This window comes from Phaethon aethereus (assembly GCF_964289735.1).
Source record: "Phaethon aethereus genome assembly, chromosome: 1".
Lineage (NCBI taxonomy): Eukaryota > Metazoa > Chordata > Aves > Phaethontiformes > Phaethontidae > Phaethon > Phaethon aethereus.
In genome coordinates this window covers 95,905,424-95,927,198 of record NC_138575.1, presented here as the reverse complement: position 1 = coordinate 95,927,198, position 21,775 = coordinate 95,905,424, and the positions used below count along the sequence as shown (strand labels likewise).

The 21,775-nt window shown below is 36.3% G+C and overlaps 1 protein-coding gene across 1 annotated transcript in view; it reads left to right on the top strand.

Annotated features, from left to right (window-relative positions):
• The window catches only part of ABI3BP (ABI family member 3 binding protein), a gene marked incomplete at its 3' end in the record, with an annotated part of 169,208 nt that overhangs the window by 31,734 nt on the left and 115,699 nt on the right, over positions 1-21,775 (top strand). Inside the window, 4 exon segments of the mRNA XM_081996262.1 lie at positions 4,898-4,966; positions 7,374-7,506; positions 16,465-16,646; positions 20,304-20,365. Coding sequence (XP_081852388.1) covers positions 4,898-4,966; positions 7,374-7,506; positions 16,465-16,646; positions 20,304-20,365 — 446 coding nt within the window.

Sequence of the window (21,775 nt, the reverse complement as noted above, 5' to 3'; positions counted from 1 at the left end):
AATACTGAGTAATTGAAGGAGTTCAGAAAAGTATTTCATCTAATTGGTTCATTGAGCTGTAGTAGCCCTGGTGTTTAAAAGCTAAAACAAGATGACTGAATGCTTTCATCTAATGTTTTTGAGAAGTGGGAGGAAAGGGTGTAAGAATACAGACTGAACATATATGCATGTGTCTACTGTATGTATCAAATGCTATAGATACAAATACTATTGCTTTACAAATCCTAGTGCCTCAAGTCTGTGACTAGTCTTCCCTCCTGCTGCAAAAATAATTTGGTTAGGTGTACATGCCTGCAGGAGTGTTGTGCTTTGGTCCAAAGTGGCATTGCTTTATTCAGCTGTGGATATTTAAACTTGAAAGAACAATTATGATGTCATATTGGCACCTCTCAACTGAATTGTCAAAACAACCCATGTTGGGGGAGTTATAACACCAAGAATTAGGCATGAATTTGTTGACTAGCACTTTTCTTGTACATCTGGGTATTATTCTGTAGTACTTTGTGGCTAAAGAATTGAAGGTGGTCACTATTTGGACTTTATTTTCTGATTTGTAACTTCAAGGGGTTTATAAAGAAATAGTTGTGTGCCAGCTGAAAGGAGATCTTAGCCATGACATTTGTCATTCCAGCCTTAATAAAGGGGCTAGGCAGTAGCAGGTTCAAACAAGTGGATTTATTATGTTAGTCTTGCAGTTGCAGCCCTCCAAGAATGCGTTAAGCAGCAAGGAACCACGAAGGTTTTAATAGCAAATTTGCAAATGTATTTCAAACTGAATTTTAAGTTAAAGTTTGCATTGTTCTGTAGGTATCCTTCATTTATGAGAATCTGAACCCTTACAAGCTGAGAGACAGAGATATCTGTGTCTTGCATCGGTATTATATGCATCTCTCTTTATATACTGATGTATGTTGAAATTATTTCTGGTGGCAGATGCTGGATTTGTGGATCTGTGTCCAGATACTTGAATGTTAACCTTAATTATGTAACTATCATTTTATTACTAAACAGAGTTCATACAAGATGAGAAATATTCAGCTATAAACAGGATTGTCTATAGTCTGTGATTTGATTTGCTTTTATTTAAAGTCATTAGAAATGCACTTCTCTTTTTAAATATACTTCAGTGTACATAGTTGATATTTTCTACGAATCATAATGGCACACAGTCAGAACTCCATATTTTTATGGGTCTGATTGTCACCTTTCTGCTGCAATTTAATTTCAGCAATTTAATTTATTCCTTAAGCAATAAGATGAAATAGCACAAGCTAAATTATGGTTTTATTTAGGTTTCAGTATTTCACAGCATTTTCTTTTTCTCCTCCCAGGTTACTCTCCTCTCCCCAAGGTTCTTGCTTCTTACAGACATGGATCTCTAGAGTGAATTATGCATATATAGGCATCATAAAGGAACACAGCCGATCATAAATAGTTCTTGCAACTTGATAGAGTTTAATACATGGGTGAGGCAAAGTTTTAAGTCCCTGAAGATGAATTGAGTTGTAGTAGCATCAGATGATTTCCATGTTGTGATGATGACTGATACATACATTTCTCAGCAAGGGGACTGAATCGGTGTGAAAACTCAGTAGCCTTCTGAACTTAATAACGGAAATGTTAAATTGCAGTGGAAGACTAACAGCGAGCTCCCATTTCTAAACCTGAATCAGGGCTCATTACACAAGATTGAGCAAGCTGTCCTCCTTTATTGGTTTCAGTTTCCTTGGCTATAGAATGTACCTCTGTCCAGAATAGAAGCATTTCAAGGTCTGTGTTTTTCAGTCCATGCATGCTTAGATACTGTGCATCAAACAGATGAATTTAAGTTGAACTATAGCTGCTGCTAAACACCTATGTGGTAGTGTGGGTGATTTTGCTCAGGAATGGCAAATTATCTTTCTAAATTAAGATATATTTTTAGTTAAGTTCAGAACTGAATTTTAATGTTGTATCCCAGGTATTGTGTATACTCCTTTGATCACTTCAAATTCTGATTTTAGTTATAATGATCATAATACTGTCTTAAATTCAGTGTTTCTAAACCAGACAAGTGGTACTTTTAAAATTTGCCTGTTCTATAGCAGAGCTCTCTCAACATCTACTTTAGTGTGTTTTCCTAAATACTTCCTTTTATGGATTGTATATTATATATATATAATAAATACAGGTAATATATTATGTATATTCCTTTTATGGATTGGGGATGTGTTATGTTCTTTATTAAGTCAACATTTGCTAAATCCACAAAAAAAGCTTAATGAACAGCACCCAGCAGAAAATATTCCTGCTGAGAGCACTTTGTTATAGAGCAAAAACGCCTGTTAGAACTAACAATTCCTGATAAATACCAGGGTTTGTAGCTTTGAGATGTGTGGGGAGAAATTTACAGTCTTTGTTTATTACCACATTCTGTTTAACAGAGTATCTATTTCTATACTGCCGCACATGTCATTTCAAACTTTAACCAGAATGAATTTTTCCAGTGATGTAGCAAGGCAAAATTAGTTGTTTCAAACTATTTGGATAATTTTCACAATCTTTGGACATTTTGTTGATGAAAACATAACGTTTTTGCCATTTTGAAGACTGACTTTATAGTTCATGAGCTTTCAAGGTGATGCTTGAAACTAATTTTGTTGAAGTTAAGGTTGCTTAATACTTTGAGAGCGTTACAACAATCTCACAAGTGGGCTTGAATGCATAGGAGAAAACTGGGATTAAAGTGTAGGGAAAACAAAGTATTTAAGTGTCACCTATTTCTGGTTTTAGGTCTCAGTACAGAAAACGTCCAGACGATTACACAGATCCCAGAAGAACTGTGTGCTGCCCTAAATATTAAAAAGGATATTTTATAAATGAAGATATATTTGCAATTTGGCACTGATCTTTCTTTTTAACTAACCCTTTTTTTTCCCACACTGCTTTGAGCAGCTGTTTTCAATGCTCATCTTAGTTATGTTTAAATTTGGTGCAGTTGAAGCCCACTTAAAAACAATAATTAAATAATTAAATTACACCCATAGTATTGGTTTCCAGTGACTTAAATGCATAGAATAAGTGAAGTTAAGTTAGAGTGGTTTTCCCCACACTGGCACAGCCTTTTAAGTAGCACAACAAGCTTTTGATTTATTCAGTACTGGTTTTCCTTCCTCTCTCCTTACAGAAATCTGGACATAAGAGAAAATGGAATGATTTCTTAGTGGTTCTGTTTAATTGGTAGACCCCAAGGTATCTGTTACACTGAGATCTGTAGGAAAGTCACTCTTTCATCTGTAGATACATATTCAGATAAATGTATCTAAACTAGAATAAGAAGTTTACACACAATAATGCTTCTTTTAAAAACCTGTAGCTAAAGTAGTTTTGATCAGTATATGGTGAGATGAATTCTGTATATCTCTTTGGAAGCTCCTATGACTTCTTTTCTAGTGTTGCAGTTTGATGAGAATAGAGCTTGGTTTTAAATAATTAAGAAGGGCAGAAATCTGTGACGTATGCTGTCAAGAGTAAGGGAAAAATCTTCTTTCTGAAGATGAATTCTCCAAACTAAAATCACCATCTCAGCATTATTTTAATCAAAACAATTTATTATTTTAAGCTGCAGGGTGAAGTTATCTCCCTTTCGCTGCCAGAAACATGAATATATCTGAACTTGTGGCCTCTTACCATGTGTGCTTGTGTCATCCAAACTGCATCAAATGTCTCTTAAATGTGTTAGAGTTAGTGGAAAACTTGGTCTGCTTAATTTCATTATTTCCTATGAAGACTAGTGTTTCCAGAAGTTTTCCAAGCTGCTTCACAATGGACACCCAGGTAGTGATGACTCTGCATCTGTTAGAATGGCTGCAGTTCTTGTGTGCTTTAAAAGAATCACAGAATCATTAAGGTTGGAAAAGACCTTTAAGATCATCAAGTCCAACCATCAACCCAACACCACCATGCCCACTAAACCATGTCCCAAAGTGCCACGTCTACACATTTTTTGAACACCTCCAGTGATGGTGACTACCACCTCCTCTGGGCAGCCTGTTCCAATGCTTGACCACTCTCTCAGTAAAGACATTTTCCCTAATATCCAATCTAAACCTCCCCTGACGCACCTTGAGGCCATTTCCTCTTGTCCTATCACCAGTTACTTGGGAGAAGAGACCAACACCCACGTCACCACAACCCCCTTTCAGGTAGTTGTAGAGAGCAATAAGGTCTCCCTTCAGCCTCTTCTTCTCCAGACTAAACATACCCCAATAGACTGATACTAAATCATGCAAGACTTGTTCTCCAGACCCCTCACCAGCTTCGTTGCTCTTCTCTGGACATGCTCCAGCACCTCAATGTCCTTCTTGTAGTGAGGGGCCCAAAATTTAACACAGTATTCGAGGTGCAGCCTCACCAGTGCCGAGCACAGGGGCACGATCACTTCCCTACTCCTGCTGGCCACACTATTTCTGATACAGGCCAGAATGCTGTGAGGAGACCAGATATCTCTGGTTGTACTCTTCAGGCTTTGCCCTCTCATAACTTTACCTGTTTTACTTTTTTATGTTGCCATCACCTCTTCCTCTTCATCTGGGTTTTTGTTCCCCTTCACTTCCCAAGTAATGTTTGCATTGAATCGTTACATGTACGTCCTGCCCATGTTCACCTATTTGTTGTGGCTCAGTCAAAAAGAATTGCCAAATCTTCTGTGAATGGGTGTATTATTTTGTCCTAATGGCTAGGATATTTCTGAATGATTGGTGAATAAAGCTTAAAGCAAGCATGCTGAAAAATCACAAAAATTGGATAATGTGTCAAGTATTCATTGAATATTGGACTTTTTCTTATGAATTATAGGTTAATCCCTTTCTCAAATAAATAGCATGGCTGTACTAATTGCTGCTTTCTTCGTTTACAGATGCAGAGCCAAGGTATTTGGTTTCGGTAAGACCAGCACGTGTTTCAAATAACAAGAAATCTTGTTCAGGTATTTTACCGTTACTGCATCTCTTTCTTAAAGTAAATTAAAGGAAGACAGAATCTTTTACTGGGTTTCTCTGAAAAGGTGTTTTTAACTGTAGGTCTCTGACTGGGGTGCACAAATTACATACATGGGGCAGTATTTCCTAGACAGTAACTAGTCACACATGTGTTGTTCAAAATATGAAGAAATACCTAAAGATTGTTGTTGTAAAAAACTCTTACAAATGAGATTTGATATGTAGAATACTGATTTCTGATATTTAAAGAGGTCACAAATGCATGCAAAAAAGGTAAAAGTTACTCTTCCCAAACTACTACTAAGGATTCCTTCATCCATGGACATGTTAATGCTCTTTCTTTCTCATTGGAAATGGTATCTTGTGTGTGTGTATATCTGCAAATCGGTACTACTACTAAGTTTGCTGATGCAAAGAGTTAAGGAAAGAGGGGTGTTTCTAGCTTAAACTATACATAGCAGAGCAGAATTTTAAATTTGATTCCTGCCTCTTCTAAAGACTTTCTATATTACCTTAATCATGTCATTAATATTGTTAGGTTTTAATTCCTTTAATATGGAGATGACTCAGGATCACTGTACTGTTGCAAAGAATAAACTGATAGTATATATGAATATGTTTATAGTTTCAGATCTTTATATGAGTTTTTTTCTACTTCCTGGTAACTACTTGGGATTAATTTCTTCTTGCTCTTGGCCAGTGAAACAGTATATCTGGAAAGATTTTGAAAAGTGATTTACCTTTCAGATGCAACATACATATATCAAAAAACACAAAACAAAAAAAATGCCCAATGCACTGTTTGGACATTATGAATTTTTGTACCTACAGTCTGCAGGAACTGATTTGTGGAACAAGATTCAGATAATTGACTTTTCAGCCCAGCAGTCAAAGGTATAAGAACAGCTGTTGGTGTAATGCTAGCTAGATATATGGCAAGTCTTTTTGGTAGTGAGAATAATTAAACTGGACACATTACCAAGAATTGTGGTGGAGTCTGATTTGCTGCAATTCAAAATTTACAAATTAAGACTGATAACATTTCTAGAAGACACACTGTAGTGATTAATACAGAAGAGTTGTATGGTTTGTATTCATATAGATAATATAGATGAGCACCAAGGTAATTCCCAATTTTACAGTGTATAAATCATTGCAGTCTCTAACTGGGAACTAATGGCATAATAAAAGTCATATTCAAAATCATATGTAGATCCTCCCAAAAACCAGTATGTTTTCAAGTTGTATGACAGCTTGTTTTTTCTTTTCCTTCCCACTCACATATTTTCCATGTTTCCTCAAAAAATTATCAAGAAAGGGATTTTGCTATAGATAGCAGATTTGCCAGATTTTTGCTATAGAAAGCAGATTTTCCCAAAAACCAGTATGATTTCAAGTTGTATGACAGCTTGTTTTTTCTTTTCCTTCAAACTCACATATTTTCCATGTTTCCTCAAAAAATTATCAAGAAAGGGATTTTGCTATAGATAGCAGATTTGCCAGATAGTTTAGTGAATGATCAAGCTGTTTGTTTTAGGTTTTTCGTTAAAAATGGAGGAAGTATAGGAACTGGTCCAGAAAACAAGAATATTATTCAGACATTTGCCCTTGTGGAAGTAGCATATGTTCCATGGTATTTCAAAGCATGTCATACTTCCTCTTAAGGGTAGAGAGTGGGTTTTTTTGCTTGTGGGGTATTTGTGGCAACATATTCTTCATCAATAGAAAGTAAAAACCCACACAGTTAACGTTTCTAAATGTACACGCATGCATTGGTTGAAAGTACAAATCAGACATTCATTTGGTCTTGTTAAGTGAAGAGATATTAGGGTTCAACAGGCATGAAAAGAAAGTTAGCCAGATCTGTTTCACAGCAGTGAAAAATATAACCCTTAGATCAATGGTTTATTGAAAGTCTTCCACTTTCTTCCTAGGTTGAAATACATGCTGTGTAAGTCCAGAGGGGACCTAAAAAAATCGTCTTTCTGAGGCTTGTGTGTCTGATGTCTGCTTTCTAAAGCAGTCTCCTAGTCTGTGCTCCAGCTGCCTGCTAGCTGCATCATCCCTTCCTTTATGCCAACTTTTGCATTTCTTTCCTGTGTTCTTGCTCAGTTGGCTTCAGAGAAGGAACAGTCTCCCTTCCTTGCAGATGTTTCACTTGCCTCAACAAGAAGCCAATGAACAGATTACACACTCTGTCTCTGCCCTCTTTTTTAAATCATACGTTAGAAATGGTGACCATGAAAAAGAGGGAGAACTGTTGTACCTTTCCCTTCAAATTTAGAAGAGAAGTACGTCTTCATTTACTTTATTATCCAGCTGCAAAAACTTTCCCCTACATAATGCAGGAGAGAGAAACTAAGTTGTAACTGGAATTTTATGTTTCTTATGTAGGTCGGACCAAGACTCAAAAGCCTCTGCAGCTGGTAGTTGGCACTCTCACCCCAACCTCTGTGTTCCTCTCTTGGGGCATCCTAGTCAACCCTCAGCATGACTGGACAGCAACAAGTAACTGTGCTAGTGACAGGTAACATAATAGAAAACTGGTTTTTATGATGATCGTGATTTAATTCAGTGTAGTTATCTGATGTGGCTGAAGTTAGACAGTAGAAATTAAAAAGCTGGAAGCAATAGTTCTGAATGTGAAGTAAGTTTTCTCCTTTACTTAAATTAGTGCTTTGCAAGCTTTCGTTTGTCTTGAGTGCAAATTTAGTCAGACATCTAACTGCTGAAGTACAAATCTTGCTATTTCAGACTACATACTTTGTTCTTCTTAAACCAATGGCCTTGGCTCTACCTTAATTTTTATTTGAATGAATTCAAAGAAACTTTGTTAAATCATAGGAAATATATTGGTTTAAAGTTGGCCAAACAGAAGAAAAATAAGTCTTTTGTTGTGCTGTGGTAGGAGAATGATGCCTTGTTTTAATGCTATTTGATTTTTGTTTCCTGTATTTGGTCTTACTGCTATACTACTTTCCTGATATTGATACAGTGCAGCTTTCATTAGTTTTCTCTTATCATTAAAAGATCTCTTCTACTATAATATTTTTGTTTTGCTGTCATTATTTAATACGTGGTACAGTAGGTGGGGATCTCAGGAAGAATCACCAAGTAGCAGTTTCAAGAGAAGTCGTAGTGTTGGGTAGCTTCTCAGTTTAAGTGCACCATTACATTTCAGGTAACTCTTGGCAGATGAGTAAAATTAATCTGCTGCGATTCTTGAAATTGTTTGTTAATACAGATGTTTTCCCTGCTTTTCCATTTGGTGTTCTCTTTGTATTCTTCGTTTTATGACAGAAGAATTTTTTTGTCTTGATTGACATCCTGTGAAGCTCCACTCAGCTCAGCAGTGTTTTGTAAAACCAAGAGGAAACTTTGTGCACCTATGTTTGGGATGCATCTACATCTGGTTTGCAGTTATCTTTTGTTTTTTTAATGCATCTTTGCATTTATTGAGAACACTTTTTTCCCCCCATCTGTTTAATTTTGGCTAATTTTTAGTAGACTTGGATCTGCTTACTTTGTTGATGATAAAACTCCCATTGATACCATTAAAATGAACGTCAAATACAGATTGCTAAAAAAACTGTCCTATGTAGCCAATATGACCTTTTCCTTACCTCCCAAAAGTTTTGGACTAACTCTTTTCAAGCTTCAAAAATTTCTCATAAGTAAATTTGGATCTTCGTCACTAACCAGAATTTCAAACACTACTGAAAAAACATTTATGCGTATTAGGAAATTGTTAGGAATATTAGGAAATGTCAAAGCATGTAATTTTTATTCGATTTTTTTCAGCAGAAATGAAAGTTCCTTTAGGCTTAAATTTTGCGCTCTCAGTTGAGAAAGAAGCAAATAGTATTTCCAGCAAATAGAAACGAGCTGATCATGGAGGAGCCTGGAAATTGTTCTGTCGAGATAATGATTTTAGCACCATTTTTACTATGGAAGTTATCTTCTCTATGTGCTTTGTCACCACCAAAGTTACAGCACCCATTGTGCAGTGGGAAGGAAGACAACTTTAGAGGATGCCTGTGTCATGTATTAATCCACCCGCAGATTCAAGGCATATGGTACCCATCACAGTGCCTTCATCAGCTTTGGGGTTTCTTCTCAGTAACTGAATATTCTTGTTAGACACTCATTGACTCAAAGTTTGAATAAACCCTTTAACATGGTATGTAATGTTTTCCACTTAGTGCAGTGCTAATGGTGTCTTGCTATGTTAGAATATATTCTATATGTTTGCTACTCTAGTGTGAGAGACTTGCTTTTACCATGTCTTTGTGTCAAATAATGGTATGCATCTCCCAAAATTCTTTAGTTAAGTGTTGCTTAGTCCAGTTAGCTGATTCCTCTCAGGTGTTTACTTTTAATGTGCCTTCCATTTTAGTGAAATGTTGTCAGGCTGTACTAAAGTACTGCCTATGTATTTCCCTTTGCTCCCCTAAGAGGACTTGCCTATAAGAGTTGCATTGTTCATTTTGTTTGAATATCTCCCTGTACTTAAAGTGTAAAGATATACTGCCACTCACAAGTCACTGGTTCTAAAACACTTAAATCAAATTACAAATGGTCCTATGAAGGTATGGGTATATACCTACAAGCAGATTTCTATTTTGCAGTCAAGAATAGCAATAATGAAGAAAATTAAGAATGTATTAAGATAACCCCAAACCCTAATTCCTTGTGAAAGTAAAGGTAACTACTGCCATTTATGTGGACCAAAGTTCTTTGCAAGGTAAAATTTTAAAGCCTCCTTGAGTTGGCTATCATCTCTGGTCAGAGCCTTAGCACTAGAATGCAAAACAAAACAAAACAAAAAGACCCAAACCAAAAAACTCAAGTGATTAGTTTTATGTAACTGATGGAAACTGCATAACACCAGAAAGGTTCCACCAACAAAGTGGACTTAGCTTTCTCAGCATCTTGTTTTCTGACACCAGTGTGAGATACTTGATGAGGGAGGATTGCAAAGTCATGATAGCCTGCCTGTATGGTCACGTTCGGTTCCGCTTTTTGTATTTCCAGGAGAGTAGAGAGACTTGTTTCCTCTCTGCCATTCAATGTTCAAACAACTGTTAGTGGACAGAACTGTCATAATAAACGTACTGGGGCTATGTTTACAGTCCATTTAGGTCTGAAAAAGAGAGTATAGACTATTGTATAGACTTTTCTTGGCCTTTCCTTTCCTTAGAACTTCACAGATCTGAAAATGGAGCAGGGGGTTGAAAAAGGTGGAGTTTGACCTTCAGTTGTTTGGGCAGGGGGAGTTGGGGGAAGGAACAGAAAATGTTTTTTCCATGCAAGACAAAACCAGGGTTTGTAGATAGAATACTTTATTTTACTGTATTGAGTGTATATGAATTGATTTTATACACTGATTGTATAGAAGAACAAACACACTTTTAGGTGTGTGTGAAATAGAAATGTAAAACCTGAAGGCATGGGCTTTTTCGTGAAATCATCTAAGTTAAGAACTTTGACAAATTCACCTTTCTATTGTTTAATTTTTTTTGCCTGTGATTTAAATGTACTGATGTCATATTTGCCAGTAGTATAGATTTTGTGTTTTATTTAATTTGTATCTGATGCTTTAAAAGGAAAAAAAAAAAAAAAACCAAAGAGAGGGAAAAACAAAGGAGAATCCGTACTTACTCTTTATGTTGTACAGCACATAGAAGTAAGGGTTTTAAAACCCTAAATTCAGAAAGGTAAATGTATGCATCTCCTTGTATGCCTGCATACAAATCTGTGTCACTATGTAGCTGCCAACTTAATCACACTTTGTGTTGCAAATGTCATAGAAAATGTATTTTACACTTAGCAGAATTCCTTAAGGAAAACATACTGCAGCAGATGAACTTTTTGAGTTTCAGATGCTTTTGAGTTACTGCTGTGGGAGTATATGCTGAAAGCTTGTTTAAACATGGAAAGATTTGTTGGTGGTCAGCCTCTCATTCTCCAGAACCTCTAACTCTTGAATTCATTTCAGTCATTCTACTAAAAAAATTAAGTGAAAAAGGTGAATGTTAGTGATCATGTAAAAGTGAAAACTAAATTAGAAAGTGTTTTGCAAACTTAACTGGTAGCCATCAGCGATGTAGTTCTTTCCATCTTTTTATGTATGTCAGTGTCTGTTACTTCAAAGTAAACTTGTCAACAAGATAGAAACAATGTAATCAACTTCATGTGCCAATTTTTGAAACACTTAACATCTGAAAAATTGTAGTTCAAACCATTTCTTTTATTACTTTTTAACACTAAATTGATGCTGTGCTTCTAATGAAGTCTAACTACAAACAAATAAATATACATGTATGTTAATAAGTCTGATTACATTCCTATGCACAAATGTGCAGTAAATTTTATAATCTTTTATCTATGGCAACACGAAATCACAGAGCAGGAATGTTCGTATATCTCCAAGGCTTAATTGTTTGTTTAGTGTTATGTGTGACTAAAATAGTCATGATTAAATTGTTTGGAGTTTTGGTTTGGATCTGGTTCCAAATAAAGCCATGATATTTATACAAACTGACCTAGTCTGGAAATCTCATAAAACCATCTGCCTTATAAGATTTCCAGTATCTAATTGTTTGTGCCCAAATCTTTGACTGTGCAAGCATTTTCTGGGAATCTGGCTGAAAAGGGATTTGGTTAACAATTAGAATTCTTGGCAAGACAGTGTCATTCATACAGATGTAAGAAAACTTAATATTTTGCCTATCCATCCTGAAATTTTGCTTCTCTCAGCGAGTGAGATTACCTTAATTTCATAAGCAAAAATCTTGTGGGCTGCTTCTTTAAAGTGGTCATCATATTTTGATTTCTTGTGTAATAAAAAGGCTAGCTGTAAGCTGAGAAATAAAAGATTTTACTGCCTTGCGTTGTGGAGTTTAAAAAAAAAAAAAACAACACCCTATGTAAACTGAACATAGAAAGGGTAGAAACATCCTTTTGTATCAGGCTGATAGTCTTTTACATAGACTTTCCAGATATAGTAACCACTACAGTGGTTGACTGATGGAGTAAGATCGTACTCTTGTGGCTTCCTTTAAATGATGACGTTGGTTTTGCTGCTTTTATTTCTGCTGTTATTTCACATTTTGTGTGCATCATAGGTGGAGGCAGGTGAATTCAGAATATTGTAAAAGAGTACTTAGGACTCTTTAATGTAGAGAGAGTTTCAAGAATGCAGACATCAAACATATCATGGTGTTGCACAAATGCATATGGAGGGAAGCTGTCTTGGTGAACGTAGGCTCTTTATTTCTTTCCCGTGGTTATTTTTCTTTAGTTGGCTTTATTACAGCAATTAACTCCAAGTGGAACAGTACCCCTCACCTGCTCATGGTGCCTTCTGTTTAAATTGTTGGAGTTTATGATCCTTTCAGTTGTCTAGTAAAAAGGGAGGAGGTAAAATTTCTCTACAGTCCCCATGGTGGTTTGACTGGAGCTATCTTCTAATGAGTGAAACATGGCCTGTTAGGGAGAGAGGGAGAGAGAGTAATTGTTATGGAGCTTAACAAAAGAGCTTTAATTTTATAGAGTGCTAGTTGGAAAAGAAGTGAAATCTTTCAATTAGTATTTGTTGTAAATAGGAATACAAGTGCTATTCAATGACCATTGTTCTGGTAATATGTACCTTTTTCATATCCCTCAACAAAACAAAGAAAGAATCAAAATTAAAAGGAGTTAAATAGTGCCAGGTCCTTGTACATGCTGAGAATCTAGATTAAAATAAATTCTCACCCACTGTAACTGGGTGTGCTACCTCCTTGCTGAAACATCAAACTAGCATTCACGGCTGTGAATAACATTCCCAGGACTGTTCCAATTACGCTTTACTGGAATAGTGTATTACTTTCGTATTAGCTATTAGGGCCCTGAAGTCTGCAATCAGTTTTTCATATTCTTACCTCACAGAGTGAATGGGAAGTGTTTTATCTGAGAAACAGTGTAGTGTACCTTTCCTCTCTATGTGAGTGTGGCTGTACTCCATTTCAGCCTGCCTTTTGATTGTTTTGTGGGGGGAATCTATGGAGAGGTTTCTCTAAATGTTTGCAATCCAGGAGAAGCAGTTTTGCAGCATCTGATACACAGAGCAGGCCAGCTGCACAAATTTTGTGCGTGTATGTCATTGCCACAAGGGGATTGATACACGCGAGTGGTGACTGGATTTTACTGCTTTCTTATTATCTTCAATTATATGTGTTGATTGTTTGACGTTGTATTTTTTCTGAAAGGATGGTTTGAAAAAGGGAGAAATTAAAACGACAATAAAATTTAATCAGTAGAATGTTCTCAAGCAGGCACTGAAATTGCACTGTATTTGGCAGATTGTCGGTGTGGTTTAACAATGAATTCTTGTTCTTTAATGACAAAACTTGGCATTTCTGAATTCATGCTCTATAAAAAAATGATTGCAGTTCCCCAAAAGTGCATGTTGTTTACAGTTTGGATAATTTTAATACTCAAAAGTTTGTGACTTGCAAATTGTTAAATGGAATCTCATTTTTGTTGCTTTTTATTGAAATGGTTGAGGAAGTTCTGTCATCACCATCAGTGTTTTTAGTACTCATTGTGGCAAGTTTCCACTGAAATAATTACACCCTTGGTGAAGTTTTTACAGGCTTGGAAATCTTGGAGTTGAGAACACATTTCTTCTATGCTACATGTTTTTATTTCTAAGGGCACAGTTTGGCACAACTATGAAAACCTTCTTGTCAAATTTTTTAATAGTCTTGAATATTAGTGAAAGATGTTTTTTGACATGCAAGTGTTCACGGTATTTTAATTCATGTTATGGAGAAGGAATTTGCAGGTGTGGAGACAGTATTCAAAACTAGAATGTCTTCTACAGTAGAACCAAATGGGAGCAGCTGTTTAAAAGCCTATTCATTATGAACAAGTTTTTGATGGGTTTTTTCACTCCTCATTTCTGATGCAGCCATTCATTTAGACTGTTAGAGAACTGAAATGAATCAGTATACTGTTTTCTTTCCATCACATACTATCACTTTATTTCTACCCCATTCAACTAAAACAGGTAGGAAAATATAAGGACGAAGATGAAAACAAATTAAATTTCCTCTTTCAGGCAAGCTGAGAAGAAGGTGACTGCTTCTACTTGTGATTCACATTTTTTCCAGTGCTTAAAAGGAGGCCTGTAAGAAAGATGGCGACAGACTTTTTGGCAGGGCCTGTTGTGATAGAACAAGGAGTAATGGTTTTAAACTCAAAGAGGGTCGATTTAGGCTAGATCTGAAGAAGAAATGTTTCGCGATGAGGGTGGTGAAACAATGGCACAGGTTGCCCAGAGAGGTGGTAGATGCCCCATCCCTGGCAACATTCCAGGTCAGGTTGGACGGGGCTCTGAGCAACCTGATCTAGTTGAAGATGTCCCTGGTCACTGCAGGGGGGTTGGACTAGATGGCCTTTAAAGGTCCTTCCAACCCAAAGAGTCTATGATTCAATGATCCATCTATACCTGTTCTAAATCCCTTACCAAGAGACTGTAGAGGGTCCAGCAAGATGCATTTATGTTGCAGATGGGATTTGTTTATTACTGTTACATCCTTTGCAAGATAGTAACAGAGATTTCAAGTAAGCTTTTCTTGTCTGTTAATGTCTGTGTGACTATGTATGAAAGTATTAGGAGGATAAAGGAGGAGAAATTTTCCTCACTTTAATGTTGCCAATAGTTTCATGTTAAAAAACATTCTTTGTCAGTCTGATATTTTAGATCTTACGTTGCTTGACATGAAATTTGAGTAGATCACAGAATTAAGGATGCAGGTTATTATTTCGTACTCCAAGAATAGATGAGAGAGAGGATATTTACTACTTACCATATTTCTTTCCTTTCCAAGGTTTGGGTTAGACTATGGTTTGTTTTGAATGCAAGGTAGTACAGCTAATGAAGAGAGTTATGTGAGCCAACATAAATCTTAATTTTGTAACCTGGCCAGAATACCTGAATGAGCTGAATTGTAGCAACTAGAACAGGAGAACCTGTATTTTTGGTGGCAAGAAAACAAATTTAACAGTTACGAGATAAAATGTGTAAACAAAGTGAATCTTTGTGTATGAAAATATTTTCCGTGATTGGCCCTTGTCTTGTCTTAAGTTGTGTTTTAATAATGAAGTAGGAATTTTCCTGTACTCATCAGTCATCTTTCACATTTACTCTACTCTGGAAGTGCTCTTCTGTAACTTTGGCAAAAGCAGCTTTATACATTGACAGTAGTATATTTGGTCCATTAAGTAATTTTAATCTGGACCTTACAACTTGATACCTTTTCAGCTGATTAAAGAACTTCTTTTGGTTGTTTTCTTGTCCCTTCCTTTCTCTCCATATATTTTTCTATATAATACCTGGATTAACTCTCACAACCCAAATTTCTTTTTCTTTTTGGTTCTGAATGATTCTTGGGCACGTACCTTGCGTTTTAGAGTTGTGTTTCTTTTATGGCCTTGATTTGGTTTATTGAAGTGTGGAAAAATACAATTGGATAGAATTAATCCTTTTTCAGCTGATGCAAATGTAAGATGGATATGGACAATGGATACACTTTATTTATGTTATGTGTAACAATTTTCAGTAATACTTGGATTAAAAAATTGCCAAATCTCTCTGAGATTTGTTTTTATAAAAACAGAAAACCCCACCCCATTCTGGCAGTGATACAGTATGTATATTGAAAATGAGACTGTAGCAGGCAGTGGAGTTCTTGTGCCATAACTCTCACCATTTACATCATGTTGTTTTATACTGATTAGCATTGCAGTCATACTTTTTCAGGGTGGTGCTGCTTGATTGAATTGGGCAATTTCTGTAGAAATGCTTTTTAATTTCATAATCTGTTAGTATTCATCATGTTACTGATTTAAACTGATGAAAATAATGTCTTGGTTTTCTTTCTTGTTTGAAGTGTGGGCAATGCATAATGGGATCACTGAATGAGGAACGTATTATATAAATGTCAACTATTACTGGTCTTCCCTTGAGAATATTTTTGGACTAATTTTAAAGGGAACACCTTCCCCTGGACAGATATAGAAGATTTTTAGAAGTTGGTTGAGGCTTCCTGACTAATAGACTCATGATTCAATTGACTAGTTCTGGCATATGTCAGAATCACAGAAACTGCTTGCAAAATGAACTTGCAGTTTGTGGTCAGAACCACACACACGGTTGTGAATAAGGAGATTGTGCTTTTGCTCTTTATATGATACTCCTAATGTCAGAGTCTGTATGATGGGGAGCATATATGTATTTAGGAGATGACTGGACTAGCACTACACTTGCAGAGAAGGTATGCTGGCTTTTCTGATAGTTGATAACCATAAGGGGCCAGAAAGAGCAAGAACAATGGTGGGTAGAAGTAATTTTAGTAATTGCTAACAAAAATTATTGCAGTGAGTTCTTTTGTGAAGAGATTTTTTTTTTTTTTTTTTTTTTTTTTTTGTCAAGCAGGTTCTATACAGTTCGCTACAGAGAAAAGGATAAAGACAAGAAATGGGTTTTTCAGCTTTGCCCAGTTACAGAGACAGTGGTGGACAATCTGAAGCCAAACACACTTTATGAGTTTGGAGTTAAAGACAACGTAGAAGATAGTATTTGGAGCAAGACTTTAAATCATAAGACAGTTCTGTCTAGTAAGTATTTGGCAATAATTAATCAAATAGCTACTCAGTTTGACAGTATTTTTTTCTCTATTGTGCTGTTACTTAAGTAAGCTACTGGTTAGGTTTTCATTGTTTAAATGCTATCCCTTATGCCCTAACAAATTCTTTTAGGAATTGATGAAACTAGAAAGAGTTTGTGTTTGAAAAACTGCCACTTACTCTTCTGAAAGGTGTTCTCTTCTCATTGCAAATAGTAGAGGATCTGCTGCAGATTGGTAGAACTCTAACAGTGATTAGTTTAGATACACATAAAATGTTGAGTATGTTTATACTTCTGACTGGATTCCAAGCTGTTTCCTTGGGCCTTGAATAGTAAGATCATTACTAATTTGAGTTGATGGAAAGTATTATCCTTGTTTGAATCTTCTTTTATATCTGCTTTTATGTTCAAGCTGGTTAAAAACTAGACAGGGCCTGTCCTATCCAGCATGTATCACAATGGGCCCTTCATTACTGTTGCAAAGATGAATTTGAAGCTAATTTTCAGTCAATTGTATAAATTGTGTTTGAAGCATACACTCTCATGTATATTTTTGTTTGGATTTTCATGGAGGCAGTTTATGGCATCTCTGGCTGTTCTCTCAGTCGTATTTTAAGCTTTTTGTCCAAAGTCCCAAGACTTTGTCCCAAGACAAATTAACCCTTGAAAAAACATACTGCTCAAAGAATCACTGCTGTCAATGGAGGAAATAGGTAGCAGCAGAGCCTTCCTCCTTTCAAAGAGAGGACTTAACAGACATTGTCTGATTTCATTTATTTTCCTCAAGCATTTATATAAAGGTATTTCTGAGCATGATGTTGGTCAGAAGATGCTGCAAACTCCTATGCTCAGTATTTCTAGCTTGACTTGAATGGGAATTCCTATAAGAGAGCCTTATTCATATGAGATTTCCAGCTGAAATTTGATTTGGAGCTGTTTCAAATTTTAGGTGAGTTCACAGCTCAATACACTTAAGGATAAGGGAGGGGAGCAGTGGGGTGGCTTGTAACACTGCAAAAGCCCTTATACTCCCTAATGAAGAACTTTGCTAGCCTTCATCATAAACTAGAAAGCTGTAACTTGGAAGTACCTGTCCAGTGCCCCTAGATTCATTTTAGTAGTCCAGAATAATGCCGTCGTTATACCATGAGCTTAAAGTGCAGAATGGTGGTAGTCTTTTCCCACACCACCACAAAAAGAAACTCTGCTTCACAGCTCTAAAGAAGGCTTAATAAATGGCTTTTTTTCCCTACATTTTAAACATTCTAAAGTCATCTGTAGAACAAGTGTTGGAATATAGTTGAGCACTTAAAATAGGAGGGAATGAAGAGTGTATAGTGTTTAATACTGTGTTTGAGACTGATTGGAATCTCCACTGGCATCACCAATTTGCTCTTTGTATATAAGGTATTTCTAAATGCTGTTTCTTACAGATACTATATATTTTTAATAGGCCAGAAGAATCATTCTTGTTAAGTTATGGAGATGGATTGAGTAGGGTTCAAAAATACCTTCTTGTAAGTGTTCATGTTCCATTTAGATGACATGTATTTTTCCTAGAATATAGACTTGTGTAATTCAGTGGATGCTTCTACAGCAACTAAATCCACGGAGCTTGCTGTTACCCTGTATGTCTACATTCTGGTTTACTGGTAACGTATATTGTAATCAGAAAGTTGACAGCAACTTTCATATTCAAGTCTTTCATATTGTCAGTGCATAGTAGGTAGATAGAGAAACTGTGGGCAGAAAACAGAGAGTGAACATTTATTATAAATTTGTAACCAGCGGTCTGCATAAGAGTTTACCAGTCAGCACAAACGGGCACTTTTTTTGTTTTTTAACTTACTGTCTTGTAGCAACTCAAGGTATTTTCATACGTTAAGAAGCATCTCAACCTAAACCAAACATCCTTCACTGTAAATGTTCTTTCCTTACTGCAGGATGTAGAAATGACTGTAAACTGAAATTCCTGTTCCATGTTCTTGTATTTGTTGAATCCACAGGCCAAATTTTTGTTCTATACTAAACATGTTGGGAGAGGTTGGGAAGAGAATCTGTTTTTAATTCATTATTTGAGGAGGACATAAAAGGCATGGCAAATGTTCAACATTTATTGAACCAAGGCTTATCAAAAGAGATGAAAATAGATTATTTCTGACCATCTTAATATGATTTTCTCATGAAGTCAGTGTGAAATTTTTTGTCAGTTTTTCTTTAGGCCAATACTAGGTCCTGTTCCTGAAGAAGTATCAAGTACTTTGAAAGATTTTTTTGTTTTTTCAGGATAGCATGTCAACTTAAATGTGTCTCAGTTGATATTTCTTCATAGTTAAATTTTTTTCTACTGCTTGTCTGTTTGGGATGGGATTGTGAAGAAATAGGGTAACATTTAGCTTGGTTCTTGTTTACATGCCTGTCAACACAAGGGGAGTAGAAAAGTGTAAAGGTGGAAAACGTAGACAAAGTTTGAAGCATCATGCTAGAATATAAGAGGTTCTGGGAGAGACTGTTTCTCCTCTGTACTTAACAGCTGCATCACAAGAAGATAGTTCTAATACTAAGAAGGCAAGAGGAAAAGCCAAAGAGAAAAATTTCAGAGATTACATCCGTGTGCTTCTTTCAGAGGAGTGCACTTAAAAGAAAGATTAACTATTGGAGACCTTAAAACATGCTACTTTTAGCCAGTCCTAGTACCATCCTAAGAGACGGGATGCAGAAATTCCTCTTTCAGGTTTCTTCCTTGAAGTCAGGCACCACTGACTTCTCCTTATGTCGTGGTTTAGCCCCAGCCAGCAACTACGCACCACGCAGCCGCTCGCTCACTCCCCCACGGTGGCACGGGGGAGAGAATTGGAAGAGTAAAAGTGAGGAAACTCATGGTTTGAGATAAAGACAGTTTAATAAGTAAAGCAAAAGCCGCGCATGCAAGCAAAGCAAAACAAGGAATTTGTTCACCACTCCCCATGGGCAGGCAGGTGTTCAGCCATCTCCAGGGAAGCAGGGCTCCATCACGCGTAATGGTTTCTTGGGAAGACAGACGCCATAACTCCGAACGTCCCTCCACACCTTCCTTCTTCTTTGTCCCAGCTTTATATACTGAGCATGACGTTATATGGTATGGAATATCCCTTTGGCCAGCCTGGGTCAGCTGTCCCAGCTGTGCCCCCTCCCAGCTTCCTGTGCACCCCCAGCCTGCTCGCTGCAGGCCAGCATGAGAAGCTGGACTGTCCTTGACTACTTAGCAACAACTCAAAACATCAGCACCTTATCAACATTTTCTCATCCCAAATCCAAAACATAGCCGCACGCTAGCTTCTATGAAGAAAATTAACTCTACCCTGGCTGAAACCAGGACACCTTAGTAAGCCCCAAAGACCACATTATCTCTCTTACACCCTGTTGTAGAAGAGGAGGGATAGATTTAATTTCCTCTCTGTCAAAATGTGAAGAGGAGACTTTGCAGATGAATTAATTAATCTGGAGAAAGAGGACCAAACAAAACTGTTACATGGTGTGTTTTTATACCTTATAATTAAGTCTACGAACTTTCTTAGCTATTGAAAAAGGTGAATAAACTTGGTGCGCTTTGCTTTGGATAAAACAAAAGTAATTCTGTGTATTTATTTCTCTTTCTGTCAACTCAGATAAAAAAGTAAATGGACAACTCCAGAATATGTACAAGTTGGTACCTAATTCCCAAACACAGGTATGCAAAACAGTCTTATTTTTTATACCAGATTTGTATTTTGTATGGTCAAATTTTTGCTTCTCTGTTAAAGTGAGAAAGAGATTATGGCCACAAATTGCCAATATAAAAAAATCTGTTAAATCTAAGACTAGATAACCGTGTGGAGAAGTGATTATATGTGTGGATTGATAAAATGATTGAGAACTGTAGCTGAGATGATTACATATATTGATTCTGGTTTAACAAAGATGAAGCTGATGCTTTCTGTGTGTGGATTCTAAACATTAAAATTTGCTTATCTCTTTGTAGTCGTGAGGTTTGTTAACCTATGATATTTGTGGTGGTCAGTGCTGTTATTTTGTAGAATAATCTTGCATATATACTCAGGTCTCCTAATATTATTAGTCATCCCATTGAGTTCACTGATAGCTCTCACATGTGAGGCAAATGTTTGCAGAACCAGAGGAAGCTGGAAAGGGCAATTTAATTTGCTTATCAAGATTGACAGGCAGTTCACTAAATCCTTGCAGGTGGCAAGGTAGAATTTTTAACTGTTTCATCAAAGCATTTGAAGATTTAAAAAAAATAAATCAATAAATAAATATCAATATTTATTAATTTCCTCATTTTTTTTCTCATTGGCATTTGCCATAACAGCTATCAAGGAAGCATGAGTGGGTTTCATACGTTCATGGATTCACATACACAGATACTTTTTGCTTCCAAAAGCTAAAGCAGAAATGAAGGATCTGTAGATTGAACCTATTAGTAGACTAGTTTGATTCATAACTTTTGAGCATTACCTCCTCTACTATGAGATTAAATTGGTTTCTTCATATTTCCTTTCCTTAAGTTTTCATCAGAGTGCAAATTTCATCAGCTAATCTTCTGGGTGTTTGTTGTTGTTGCTTTAAGGTACTATCCATGAGGTAGACTATGGGATAACTTCCCAACAAAAGTTGTAAAAAAACCTTGTTACTTCAGTCATTTTAAAGGGTCGACTCATGAGTGATGATTATTATAAAGGAACAATCCATTCTTCACAATTCTCTTCTGTCTCTGATTTTCCAAGTGCTTTCATGGTAGAAAACGGTCCTGTGTGGTTTCTCATTGTTCATTCATTCTTTGTATTGTACAATATTGTAAACACTCTGTAATTATCAGACCTGGAATTCCTTCAGAAATCAAACCACAGTCCGTTACATACATTTTCTTGTAGGAATAATTAGGTATTCATTTAGGGCAGTAATACTTTAATGATAGCATTACATACAGAGTTAGAGCAGTATAATACTTTGGTTATTGGAAACATAGTCATGTCTCACATTCAAGAGAAAATGTTTTATCTGTGAGTAATATGAAGCCAGTTGATTAGATATTCAGGAAGGTGTTCATCTCATTATGTTGTTGGTGAAAGCAACTTTACTG